This window comes from Carcharodon carcharias, chromosome 2, assembly GCF_017639515.1.
Source record: "Carcharodon carcharias isolate sCarCar2 chromosome 2, sCarCar2.pri, whole genome shotgun sequence".
Classification (NCBI taxonomy): Eukaryota; Metazoa; Chordata; class Chondrichthyes; order Lamniformes; family Lamnidae; genus Carcharodon; species Carcharodon carcharias.
Window position 1 is genome coordinate 234,419,710 of NC_054468.1, and position 14,412 is coordinate 234,434,121.

Sequence of the window (14,412 nt, forward strand, 5' to 3'; positions counted from 1 at the left end):
TTTGCTGCTTTTTTATTCTTCCTACTGAATTGGACAAGTTCACATTTTCCCACTGTATTCTCCATCTGACAAATTATTGCCCATTCACTTAACCTGTCACTATCCCTTTGCAGACTCTCTACCTCCTCTTGACAATTTACTTTCCTACATATATTGGTGTCATTGGCAAATTTAGCTACCATACATTTAGTCCCATCATCTAAGTCATTGTTATATATTGTAAATAGCCGAGGCCCCAGCACTGATCCCTATGGCAGTCCACTTACAGCTTGCAATCTTGAAAAAGACCCATTTATTCCTACTTTCTGCTTCCTGTTAGCTAACCGATCCTGTATCGATGTTCATGTTTCCCCCCACAGCATGTTCCTTTATCATGTGTAGTAACCTTTGATCTGGCACCTTACCAAATACGAACATAAGAATTAGGAGCAGGAGTAGGCCATTTGGTCCCTTGAGCTTGGTCCGCCTTTTGCCTTTTGAAAATCCAAGTACACCACATCTACAGGTTCCCCTTTATTCACCTTGCTTGTTACTCCCTCAAAAAATGTTAATAAATTAGTTAAGCACAATTTCCATTTCACAAAGCCATATGGACTCTGCCTGATCAAATTATTATTTTCTAAGTATCCTGCTTTAACCTCTTAAATAATGGATGCTAGCAATTTCTCTATGGCAGATGTTAGGCTAACTGGCCTGTATATTCCTGTTTTCTGTCTCCCTCCTTTCTTGAATAAAGGTGTTACATTAGCTATTTCCCAATCCACTGGGACTCTTTCAGAATCTAAGGGCTTTTGGAAGATTATAATCAATGCATCTACTTATCTCTGCAGCCACTTATTTTAAGATCCTAGAGCACAGCTTTTAGGTCTAATAGTTTTCCTAGCAACTTTTCCCTAGTGATGCTGATTGTTTTTCCCTCCCATTCAACTTTTGATTTCCAAGTGTCTTTGGGAAGTTTTCTACAGTGAAGACAGACACAAAATACCAGTTGAATGCCTCTGCCATCCCCTTGTTTTCCATTATCAATTCCAAGGCTGACTCACAGGAGGACTAACACTAGCTTTAGTTACTCTTATCCCATTTAAGCACTTGTAGAAACTCTTACTATCTGCAGGCTTGCTACTTTTTATTGACAACTTTATAAACCACTTCCCTCATCTAATATAATCATTAACTCTTTTATCATAAAACAAAATACTTCCAGTGCTGGAAATCTGAAATAAAAACTGAAAATACTGGAACAACTCAGGTCTGGCAGCAACTGTGGAGAGAGAAACAGAGTTAACATTTTGAGTTCAATTTGACTTTTCTTCAGAACTCAGTCACCAATGAGTTCCAAAGAACATTCATACGGACTCAAAACATTAACTCTGTTTCTCTCTCCACAGATGCTGCCAGACCTGCTGTGTTTATCTGGCAATTTACTCCAACTTCTCTTGTTAGCCATGGCTGGATACATTTTTCTGTTGGGTTTTAATGCTCAAAGGAATATAAATTTGTTGCAAACTATGTATTAATTCTCTGTCTACTGTCGTACCTTGAAATGTACTTTCCCAACCTACTGCAGCCAACTTGCCCCTCATACCTTCGTAGTTTCCGTTGTTTAGATTTAAGATCCTTGTTTTGGATTTAACTACATCACTTTCAAAATTAATGTAAAATTCTATCATATTATGCTCATTCTTTCCCAAATGCTCCTTTACAAAACGATTATTAATTAATCCTTTCGCATTGAACAATATTAGATCTAAAATAGCCTGTTCCTGAGTTGTTCCTCAACAAACTGTTCTAGAGAACCATCTTGTATAAAATCCAGGAATTCATCCTCCACAGCATTAGTGCTAATTTGGCTTATCCCAGTCTATATGTAGATTGAATTCTCCCATGATTACTGTATTACCCTTGTCACATGCACCTCAAATTTCCTGATTTATACCATGTACTATATTACCATTACTGTTTGGTGGTCTATAAATAAATCCCACCAATGTTTGCTGTCCCTTGCTGTTTCTCAGATCCATCCAAACGGATTCCACAACCTGATCTTCTGATCTAAGACCCTCTCTCAAGAATGTATTGCCCTCTGGTGTCAGTATTAAATAACAACTAGAAGGAAAACTCCTTAACCTCAGTTGCTTCCGTGCCTAAGCCAAGCTGACCACCATTGATATAAATGATCTACACTTTGTGGATGACTGCAGTCTCTTTGCCCACTCTGCACTAGATTTGCATGCCGCTCTCGATATCTTCAATTCTGCACACAAGAAATTCGGCCTGTCCTTGAATGCTGCCAAAATAAAACTGATGTCAACATACATCTGGTCAGCTAATTCCACCTCTCACATATGTTGAGCACTTCTCCAGGATCCAGGGCAATTTGACAAATTGGATCCAAAATTGGCTTAGTGGCAAGAGGCAGAGGATGATGGTAGAAGATTGTTTTTGTGACTGGAAGCCTGTGTTCAGTGGCTTACCGCAGGGTTCAGTGTTGGGTCCCTTGATGTTTGTAGTGTACATTTAATGATCTAGACATGAATGTGGGTGGTATGATCACTAAGTTCGTAGATGACATGAAAATTGGTGGCATGGTAAATAGAGAGGAGAAAAGCCTTAGACTACAGGACAATATAAACATGCTGGTCAGATGGGCAGAACAGTGGCAAATGGAGTTTAATCCTGAAAAGTGTGAGATGTTACATTTTGGAAGAACTAACAAGGCAAGGGAGTACACGATGAATGGTAGGACCCTAGGAAGTACAGAGGATCAGAGGGACCTTGGTGTACATGTCCATAGATCCTTGAAGGCAGGGGACAGGTAGATAAGGTGTTTAGGAAGGCATATGGGATACTTGCCTTTATTAGTCGAGCCATTGAATACAAGAGCAGGGAGGTTATGATGGAGATGTATAAAGCATTAGTTAGGACACATCTGGAGTACTGTGTGCAGTTCTGGTCGCCACACCATAGGAAAGATGTGATTACACTGGAGAGGGTGCAGAGGAGATTCACCAGAATGCTGCCTGGGCTGGAGCGTTTCAGCTATGAAGAGAGATGAGATAGGCTTGGGTTATTTTCCTTAGAGCAGAGAAGGCTGAGGGGGTCCTGGTTGAGGTATACAAAATTTTGAGCATGGATAGAGTAGATAGGAAGAAACTTTACCGCTTAGTGGAGGGGTCAATAACCAGGGGGCATAGATTTAAGGTAAGGGGCAGGAGGTTTAGAGGGAATTTGGGGAAAAATGTTTTCACCCAGAGGGTGGGGGCTATCTGGAACTCACTGCCTGAAAGGGTGATAGAGGCAGGAACCCTCGCAACATTTCAGAAGTATTAGGTGAACATTTGAAACACCATAGCATACAAGGCTACGGGCCAAGTGTAGAAAATGGGATTAGAGTAGATAGGTGCTTGATGACCGGTGTGGGCACGATGGGCCGAAGGGCCTCTTTCCGTGCTGTAAAACTGTATGACTCTAAGGCTTCCCATATCTTGGCAGTCACCACTCTCATAAGGCCAACACTGATGAGGACAGCTGACACTGGATCAGCTGTGCTAACTCAACCTTCTACAAACTATGGTGTTGGGTGTTTGGCAACAGAAAGCTCCAAGTCAATAAAAGCCTGAGTTGTCATCACTGCATTCCTGTGCTGCAGTGACACCTGGACTGTGTATCAGCGACACATAAGAGGGCTAGAGAAATTCCAGCAGCAATACCCCATTGGATCCTTCTGGTTTAAACGGAGGACCGTTAAACAAATGCTGGTGTCCTCTTGAAGCCAGCTCCACAAGCATTCAGGCAAAACTCCTGAAAAATCAACTATGATTGATGGCTGAAAAATGTCTGCCCCGCCAGGCTCTATTTTCTCAAGTCTCAAATGGCCAAAGTTCCAGAGGGAACAGAGAAAATGCTTCAAAGACAGTCTCCTTGAAGCCCGGCACAATTGACCTTAATGTCTGAGGGAGCTTGCTACCAATCATTCAAAATGGCAAAAACCTCTCTAACAAGCTGCATCACGCTTTGAGTCACAAAATCTTAATGATGAGGCAAAGTGGTGGCAGAGAAGGAAAGGAAAGGAAGCAAATCCTGCACTCCAGATCCCACTAGCTTGTGAGGCATCCTGGACCATGTGCCCAAAGATCTGTTGGTCAAGAATCGGCCTGTTCAGTCACATGAAGACTATTACGACTGAAGCCAATGTTATTCGCTGAACAAGCTAAATCCCAGAGGGAAAATTGTCTTCCTGATCATAGCTTTTCTTGTATTTTGAAAACAAGGGAAAAACTACAGATCCCAGAAGCATAGCATCCCAGGAACACTTTTAGGAATTTAAAATTAAAAGATTTATTAACAAGAAGAAAAAAAGAACTTACTTAAGCACACAAGTTTAATATTACACAGTTAAAACAGTCTTAAAAAAGCATCCTCCCCTCCGCCCACCCTTACCAAAAAGAGCCCATTTGGTCAGAACACACAAGTAAACTTATAGATCCCTTATAGATTTTTAACTATAAAAATCCAGTAATATTATCCAAGGCACAACTTGCTGTTACTTTAATAAAGTATACCACATGATTTCTCATTCTCTTCCACTCTGCTGTGGAAATCCAAAAAAATGTTCAGGACCAGACTGCATTCTGAAAACACAAACTTTTCTGGCTTGAAACTGGATAGCTGCTTCAAATTGACAACTCTTCTCAGCACAGAGCTGGTCTCAGGACATCTCCACCACAGCCAACACAACTCAACTAAACATCTTTCATTAAATATCTTTTTTCCCTTTCATCTTAGACTCCATTGTCCTAAGCACCTCTTTGAACTCAACAGTCCCAGATTATAAAAATCTTTCATGTCTTCCTATTGCCTCCACTTTCGGGTCAAATAAAATTTAATCATCTTCATTTACTTATGAAACCCTTGGAAGTTGTAAAAGTCCCTTGTTACTTCTAAACTACCTTTTGAAATTTAACAGCTGAAAAGTCAAGTCCCTACTTAACTTATAATGCAAATTTCAAAACTCAACCTATTTACTTGTACATTCAACTTCACCATAGCCTCTCATTACAAATGCATGCATCTAGCTTTCTACTTTTCATCTCTCACTTCCCACAGACAAGGTGTCTTTACTAAACTTCCACCCCCACCACCCCAGTTTAATTACCCAAGGACACACACAAACACACAGCCTTCTTTACAGAATACCACCATATTCCCAAAAATATTAAAAAAAAGGTCATCTCCATCTTCCCAAGACCCATGGCAGAAACTCACAACCCTGAGTTTTTCTATAGTCAGCCTGGTTCTCAATTGTATTATCTACCTGACATATGTCATATGTACCCTTTTCCTGCTTTCTTTTGCTCTCTATCACCTTCGCCGTCCAGGATTTGTTTGCCCTACCTTTCCCCTCATTACAATGTACCTCAACTGTACTTCAAAATCTCCTCTTTGAAGGCAATCAATTGTTCCGTTGCAGCTTTGCCTTCCAATCTTTGATTCTCATTTACCTGGACCAAATCTGTTTTCACCCCATTGAAGTTGTCCCTCCTCCAATTAATTACTTTTTATTCTGATTGCTCCTTATCCTTTTCCAAAGCTAACCTAAACCTTATGCTACTATGATCATTGTCACCTAATCCTTGGTCCATTTGGTTAATCTCATTTCCCAATATAAGATTCAGCAATGCTTCCTTCATTTTTGGGCCAGAAATATACTAATCCAGAAAATTCTCCTGAATACACTTCATAAACTTTTCTCTGTCTCTACCCTTTATACTTTTACTATCCCAGTCTATATAGGCATTGTTACAGTCCCTCATGATAACTAGTCTATAGTTCCAGCACTTTCCTGCAATTTCCTTGCAAATTTGATCCTCAATGTCTTTCCCATTAGTCAGTGAACTGTGGAATACACCCAATAATGTAATGGTACCTCTGTTGTTTCTTAGCTCTAATAGCTTCTATCTTTAACCCCTCTAGGAATTCTTTTCTCTCCAGATCTGTCTTATTATCTTTAATCAATACAACTACCCAACCTCCTTTCCTTTCTCCCTATCTTTCCTGAACACCTTGTATCCAGGAATACTTAGTACCATGTCCTGTTTTGAGCCAGGCTTCCACTCTCAGCACATCATATTCAGCAGTACAGTGCTCTCTCAGTGCTATACTGAAGTATAAGCCTGGACGATATGCTCAAGTCTGGAAAGTAACTTGAACCTTCAACCTTCTAGCTCAGAGGCAAAAGTGAAGCTGACAAATTAAGTCATGGTTCATAGTAAAAGACCTTTACAAAATCTCTAAAATGTTAAGTATTGATCTTCCTCTTTCACGAGTTAGATTCAGTGAGTCTCGTCTCTCACTACACAAAACCTGGTTATGGAGGAACATGTCGAGACCCACAATTGGGCTGCCAATGGCCATAGCTTCGCACATGCTTCACAAGGCCATTGATTGAAAGCCTTTAAAAAGTCAGTGGAGAGCATGTAATTGGACTTTCAACTAGCCTTATAAAACTCTACAATCTCATATATTGAGGCTCTTGAAATAGGAAGATCAGTGGCAGTCTGAATAAAAAAATGGCTTAAGGGCAGAAAACAGTGAATCACGATAAATGGATGTTTTTCAAACTGGAAGATGTAGACAGTCAGTGCAAAGACCACAGCTTTTTTTGATATATATGACTTGGATATTGGAATACACTGTAAAATTTCAAAATTTGCCAATGATACCAAAGAACTGGCAAATAGGTTTTGGGCAAGAAACGCAGGAGGAATGTGAAGAGGAATTTTTTTATGCAGCCACTGGTAATGATCTGGAACTTGTTGCCGAGGGTGGTGGATGCAGAGATGATCAATCATGTTCCAGAATGTGCCGCAAACTCTCTCAAAGCATTCAAGAACTCCTCATTCAGAATACTACTGCCAATCTGATTTTTCCAGTTTATATGTAGATTAAAATCACCCATGATTATTGCCGTCCTTTGGTTACAAGCACACATTTCTTCTTTTATATTTTGTCCTACATCATGGTGACTGTTAGGGGGCCTGTAGACCATTCCCACTAGTGACTTCTTTCCCCTACTATTCCTCATCCCCACTCAAACCCATTCTACATCCTGATCTCCTGAATCAAGGTCATCTCTAACTATTGCAACATTGCCCTCTTTGATTAACGCTACCCCTCCACCTTTACCTAGCTTCCTATTCTTCTTGAATGTCATGTACCCGTCAGTATTCAGGACCCAGTCTTTGCATCCTGCAGCCACATCTCCGTAATGGCTATCAGATCATATTTATTTACTTCAATGTGCTCTATCAATTCATTTACTGAATGCTGTAACATCTAGACTTGACTGTTGGTGAACTCTTAGGTTTTTTTCTCTCTGTCCCTTCCTACCATTCTCTGAACCCTGTTTCCCATATTACTATTTTGTTCTCCTGCCTTGACTCTACCCCTTTATTTGCTGCCTCTACCCAAGCTTGACCCTCACCCCGCAGCCCCCCTCCCACCCCTTCCTTGTTTAGTTTAAAGCCCTCTCTATGTCTCTAGTTATATGGCTCACTGGAGCACTTGTCCCAGCACGATTCAGGTGTAGACCATCCCACGGTACAGTCCCCAGTACTGATGGTAGTGCTCCATGAACTGGAAATCACTTCTCCCATACATTTTGAGCCATGCATTCATTTCCCTAATCTTATTTAGGGAATAAGAATATTTGCCCTATGCCAATTTGCACACTGCTCAGGTAATAATCCAGGGATTATTACCTTTGAGCTTCTGCTTCTTAGTCAAACCCCCTCACTGTACTGTCCCCTACTACCACTACATTCCTTTTCGCTCTCCCCACTTGAACACCTTCCTGTACCACGGCCAGTCTGTTCATCCGCCCTTAGACCTCGCTTTCATCCACACATATAGGCAAGCATCTTGTATCTGTTTTGACAATTGCAAAGTCTGAGGCTCCTCCACCAGTGTTTGCTTGGTCCCTTTACCTGCATCACAGAATCTCTCAGTGCAGAAGAGGCCCTTTGGCCCATCGAGTTTCCACCAACATGTGAGAAACACCTGACCAACCTACTAATCCCATCACTCTCAGTCAGATCCTCCTGTCCCTCACTGCTGACCAAAACAGATGACCTTATACTCAGAGGTGTGACCATCTTCTGGAACAAAGTGTCCAGGTTTTTCTCCCCCTCCCTTATGTTGCACAATGTCTGCAGTTCAGCCTCCAGATCAACATCCTGATCCAGAATTCCTCTAACTGCTTACATTTTCTGCAGATGTGTTTGTCCTGCATCGCCTTGGCCTCCAAAGCCCTCATATAGCACCTACCCTGCCATTGCTACTCATGTTATTTAGTTAATTTAGTTCCTTTCTTAATTAGCTGAGAATAAATCCTATGTAACTACAATTTGCTATGCTTATTAAAAACTACTACCGCCTGCAACTAAAAGTTATACACTTTAACAGATCCCTCTTCCAGAAGAGCATCTCTCAACATAGTTACCCAAAAAATAGTTACCCAGGTTCATGTCCATCAGGTTAGTAACAATCAATTATCAGCAGCATGAAATTAGTCTTCTCCGCACAGAATAACTTGTGCTGAACACCAGCGTACTTAATAGTCTTCTCTGTGGATCAGCAGTTCTCAAGCTCGAAGATCAGGATGGATCAAGCATTCACTATTGAACAGGCAGGCACACAAGTGTATACTCCCTTATCAAACTTAAATGGGCAGCAGATGTCTGACACCCTCAACTTGGTAAAGTGTGCCAGGGTGAGATCTGGTGGCATAGATGGGTGTACCTATAAGCATTAGTTTGCAATCTTCATCACATTGGCACCAACTGGCTTCATGATCTTAAAACCAGTTCCAGCTCCTGATTCAATGATAACCATGAATATTAATAGCGAAATAGGAGCGAGGCATTGTCCGTGAATGGACGATACTCATCTGGCTATCACTACTGCCAATCTACCTCATGGCTTATGGACTATTTATTTCCAATTTCTTTAAAATCTTGTCATATGATCAGTGGCAAACACACTCTCTACTGTAGCACTATGTTAAATACAGCAGAACACTGCAGCCTGGAGGCCCATTGTGCATCTCAGAGAGGGCACCAGGTGAAGTGCTATGATTTCTGTGAAAGATAGGAAGGAAACAGACTCTTCTGATTGCTAGTATGTGACTGTGTGTGCAGACAGAGGCCAATCAGGTTGGATCGGTTGTTAAACAATTTGCCGCTGCCAAGTGTCTTGGTCAAGAAAGGTAAACCAGCTGAGGTACTGGAAAGATGCATCACCTATAACTATGGTAACGAAAAACAAAAAAATGATGGAGGCATTGAATGGGTATTTTGTGTCTCTCTTCACAGTAAAAGACTTAGAAAACTTCCCAAAGATCCTTGAAAATCAAGAGATGATAGGGAGGGAAGAACAACAATCAACATCACCAGGGAAAGGGATCTGGGAGAACTATTAGACCTAAAGCTTGTTAAGTCCCAGGACTTGATGGCTTGCATGCTAGGATCTTAAAAGTGATGGCACAAATAGTAGATGCATTGGTCATAATCTTCCAAAACTCTTTAGATTCTGGAAGGGTCCCAGTGCATTGGAAAATATCTAACGTAACACCTCTATTGTCTTACAAGGAAAGCATGGACAGATTAGGCTTGTATCCACTGGAGTTTAGAAGAATAAGAGGTGACCTGATTGAAGCCTTTAAGATCCTGAGGAGACTTGACAGGGTGGATGTGGAGAGGATGTTTTCCCTTGTGGGAGAATCTAGAATGATAGAGGTGAGGAGCATTTTTTTCTCTGAGGGTCATGAGTCTTTGGAAAATTCTTCCTCAAAAGGCAGTGGAAGCAGAGGGCAGAATTTTGCTGTTGGCGAGCAGTGGGTGGGGCCCGTTCACTGACACGGAAAATGACGCGGGATGACATCGAGCAGAACCCCTGATGTTATCCCGCCCCATTTAAATTTTCAGGAAGGCGGGGGCTCAGCAAAATCAGCTGCAGGCCCGCCGACCTATCAATGGCCAATTGAGGCCATTGACAGGATCATTTAAAGAATTAAAGTACCTGCCCACCCAACCTTAAGGTTGGCGGGCAGGCTGTAAGCCCTGGCGGGCAATAGATAAGTCATGAAGCCTCATCTACCGGTGGAATGAGGTTTCATGTAGGGTTTTTAAAAGTTTAATAAAGTTTTACTGTAAATTATGAACATGTCCCATCTCATGTGACATTGTCAGGGAATTTTATTTTTCTATTTTTCATATTTTTCAAAGTGTAAGCGATCTCCCTGAGGCTGCACTTAGCCTCAGGGAGATGTGCGCTCTTCCGTGCGCACGCGCGATAGAGCTCACTCTCGATTTTAGGGACTCCACCACCCCCCCGCCCCGGACAGGAAGTGCATAGTGCTTCCTGCTGGACGTCACGCTGGGTGGGCCGTAATTGGCCCACCCACATAAAATTGCGACCGCGCCCGCTTCTCTGGCAGGGATCGGCTCCCCACCCGCCGGAGATTGGGTTGGGCCTGCCCGCCCGACAGGCAGAAAATACTGCCCAGAGTCTTTGAACATTTTTAAGGCAAAACTAGATAGATTCTTGATAAGCGAGGGGGTGGGGTGAAAGGTTATCAGAGGTAGGCAGGAATGTGAGGTTGAGGTTACAATCTGATCAGCCGTGATGTTACTGGCTGGCGGCGCAGGCTCGTGGAGCAATGAACAGAGTGTTTACATTCTTTGGGTGATATCAGTGAGGGTTCGTATATCGAAGGCAGGAGATTGTTAAGCCCAACACCTGAATTAGATTATTGAGGTTCAGATGGAGAGAAGCACATGCAATATTGCTCCGATACTCATGTGTGCTCCTTGAAGGAATCGCATTCTGTACGTCTAAAGTTCTTTTCAATCTCCACCTTGGTCATCCTAGAATAGATATCTCTCTCTAACTGCCTCTTTAATACTCCTCACATGTGGCCCACCATCTCTGAACCACTTTCCCTTTAAAGGACATTGTTGCAGCTTGCCTCCTCTTACAAGGTGATTAGATAAGTGAAACAAGATTATGCCGATCAGTGTAAGAATTACACCAAGTGTAAATGTTCAGGTTTATTAATCTTGCAACCTACATCCAAATATTAAATAACATTTTCTGACTCCTTTCCTTTGAAATTTGAAGTACAGATGGTGCAACACAGTCTGTGCAGAAGACGGCTTCTTATCTGGTGTCAGAGTCAAAGTCAACTTTGGTGATGCTCTCCTTTTTTACTTGATGTTTTTCAGCAACACAGTCCTTGCGTTGACAACTGCTTTGAAGGCATCTTCGCTCCCTGGGGCGAGGCATTTGTCTGGGTGAAGGAGCATGGCCATCTTCCGATAAGCTTTGTTTACCTCGTCCCTGTAAAAGTGACACAGTCTCAGGGTCCACAATCACCCACCCATTACACACAAAATGGCTGCTCACTTAGTATCTGACAGGGCATAAGGAACACAAACATTTTCATCACAACTCAGTTCTGATCTAGACGGTCTTCCCTCTTTCCAATGCTCACGGGCCTGTTGTGCTTTTCTATTATTTTATATTTTTACGGTCTCCACAATAATATAGTGACAGGATTAATAATCAACATGAGTTTGAACTTGATTTGAACATCACTTCAAACCTCATCAGGACAGTTTGTGAAAATGAATTTAATTTCAAGAATCTTTAGAATTCTCTAGAGAGTTGTGGGTGCTCTGTCGTTAAGCATATTCAAGATTGAGGACAATAGATATTTGTCTACCGAGAGAATTGAGGGTCAATGCAGGGACTTAAGTTGAGGTAGATGATCAGCCATGATTTTACTGAATGGTGCAGCAGTTGAAGGGGCCAAATGGTCTACTCCGGTTCCTATTTCTTATGTTCCTATGCATATGGTCAAATAGCTTTCTGACTGTGCAAAGTGCATGTGCTAGAAGCAGTACTGAGCCACAAGCAGGCTGCGCATGAACATAAAAGTTCCCTTGTGGTTGTGTGTGCTAAAAGTTCTTTGACTGAGTGATGATAAGGCCAATGAGGATTTGCCTTACCTGGATGCTCCGGGCTTCATTCCCAATATTTCCCAGCTATCCTTGCTGTTCCGTATCCTGCGGATGGTATCTGCCTGCTCCTTGGTAAACCCCAGACTCACACTAGATTGAGGCCGTTTACCATTCTCACACATGTCAAGAATTGACGAGAAGAACATCTGGATCCAGATGGAATGTAGAGAAAGGAAAAACAGGAATTAAACATGGATTTGGGTTAGAGTTCTTCACAGATCATGGCACTCCCCAGACACTCTACTCCGGGGATCACAGCGCCACAGTCCCAAGCAAAGGCCCGGGAGCAGGGGTGCACAAGGTGCAAAAACTCCCAGGCCCATGCTCTGGGGGTGGGAGCCAGGTTCATTGCCAGGACAACGGCAATCATTAGCTAAGTAGCCTGTCAATCGGGGTGGTCTATGCGCCAGATTGGCTGCTTTGGACACTGCCAGAAGAAGCAGTTCTGAACAACAGCAATCATTGGCCAAGCAGGACTTGCCAGGTTCGCCAGTTCCTCCTTTCCTGCTTGCCTTATTGAGAACTGTTCTGTTTCTGTTGGGCATTGTGGCGGCAGAAGCATTCTTCAGACCTGGCAGGAGCGCAAGGTAAACACAGTAAAGCGCCTGCTTCTGCCTTAAGTTTACCCCCACATCCTGCGTAAGGCACTCCTGCCTCAAGTATCTGTAATTCACACTCCTTGACCAAACTTCCCAACCTCCTCGCACTTCATGGTGGCCCCCTCTCCCACCTTCCTGTTTCTCACTGACAGCACAGCATTTCTAGGAATTAAAGCATTGCCTGTACACCCCACTCCTAGGAATCATACATTTGTCAGCCTCCCCACTCCTTGGATAGAGTATTTTCGTCTGCTTTTCTACCACTGAAAGCACTTGAGCAAATCACTTCCCTTGGTGGCCAGCAGCGGTAGTGGGACCCCCAGTACTGGAAAGGTAGCAGCAGAAATAAAATACAAGATTGTAAACAGAAGCTTGGTAGCAGTGGCAGGGGGTGGTGTGCGTAGCAGGCAGTGGTAGGGGGAGCTTGCTTGTGTTGTAACAGGGTTCTGTATTGTGCCCAAAATAAGGAATGTGAATGCGCTCTTATCACAAACATGTGAATAGGCCACCCATATTCCCTGGCTCCCTGCTCCTGAATGCCTCTTCCTCCTGATCTAGTTCTGTGACTATCTCAATAGCTCATTGAGATAACTCCAGCCTTTATGGGTACCTGGAACATCTCATTAATGCCCTCTCCAGACTGCGCCGACGTTTCAAAGTAGTGGAATCCCCGGCTCTCTGCCCAGAGCCGCCCCTCACTCTCATCAACTACACGCCGTTTCCCACAGTCAACCTACGGAAAGAAAACTCACAACATAGGATTAGGAAAACAACGCGTACATCTCACACATTAGGCAGAGACATTTTTTCGATTCAATTTATGCTGAAATGAGGTTAGCACCAGAGAAAGCAACACTTTCCATTCCTGGAACTCTGGATCTGATCAAACAGGACAAGTAGGGATTAGACACAGATAGAAGCTCCTTCTACACTGTCCCCATCAAATACTCCCAGGACAGGTACAGCACAGGGTTAGATACAGAGTAAAGCTCCCTCTACACTGTCCCCATCAAACACTCCCAGGACAGTTACAGCACGGGGTTAGATACAGAGTAAAGCTCCCTCTACACTGTCCCCATCAAACACTCCCAGGACAGGTACAGTACAGAGTTAGATACAGAGTAAAGCTCCTTCTACACTGTCCCCATCAAACACTCCCAGGACAGGTACAGCACAAGGTTAGATACAGAGTAAAGCTCCCTCTACACTGTCCCCATCAAACACTCCCAGGACAGGTACAGCACAAGGTTAGATACAGAGTAAAGCTCCCTCTACACTGTCCCCATCAAACACCTCCAGGACCGGTGCAGCACGGGGTTAGATACAGAGTAAAGCTCCCTCTACACTGTCCCCATCAAACACTCCCAGGACAGGTACAGCAGGGGGTTAGATACTAAGTAAAGCTCCCTCCACATTATATTCTGTACAAAGCATCATACTTCAAGACACTCCTCTTCTAGAACACCCAACAATTTCTTTTTGTGAAACAATAAGAAAATTGATGACTTGAATCAAGCCACTTGATCTTGGGGATTTCCTTTCGCTCCAACATTTGCTTCCAGTCAAAGTCAATCTTTAATCTTTTTTCATTCACACATTTTGTAGTGTACACACAATCCTGCAGGGAACCATTTATCTATATAACATTAATTGGGAAAACTCTCTTCAATACACTCCTTATATAAAATTTCCCCAAAAATATTTGACAAATAGAATCCCACATCCACTGCTAA

At 42.8% G+C, this 14,412-nt stretch overlaps 1 protein-coding gene across 1 annotated transcript in view; it reads right to left on the bottom strand.

Moving 5' to 3' along the window:
- Positions 1 to 11,071: 11,071 nt before the first annotated feature.
- Positions 11,072 to 14,412, bottom strand: part of dnajc27 (DnaJ (Hsp40) homolog, subfamily C, member 27) — a 30,378-nt gene continuing 27,037 nt past the window's right edge. Inside the window, exons 5-7 of the mRNA XM_041176650.1 lie at positions 13,290 to 13,412; positions 12,069 to 12,226; positions 11,072 to 11,397 (exon numbers count right to left, since the gene is read on the bottom strand). Of these exons, the coding sequence (XP_041032584.1) occupies positions 11,265 to 11,397; positions 12,069 to 12,226; positions 13,290 to 13,412 (414 nt within the window). The 3' untranslated portion in view covers positions 11,072 to 11,264. The remainder of the gene's footprint in view (positions 11,398 to 12,068; positions 12,227 to 13,289; positions 13,413 to 14,412) is intronic.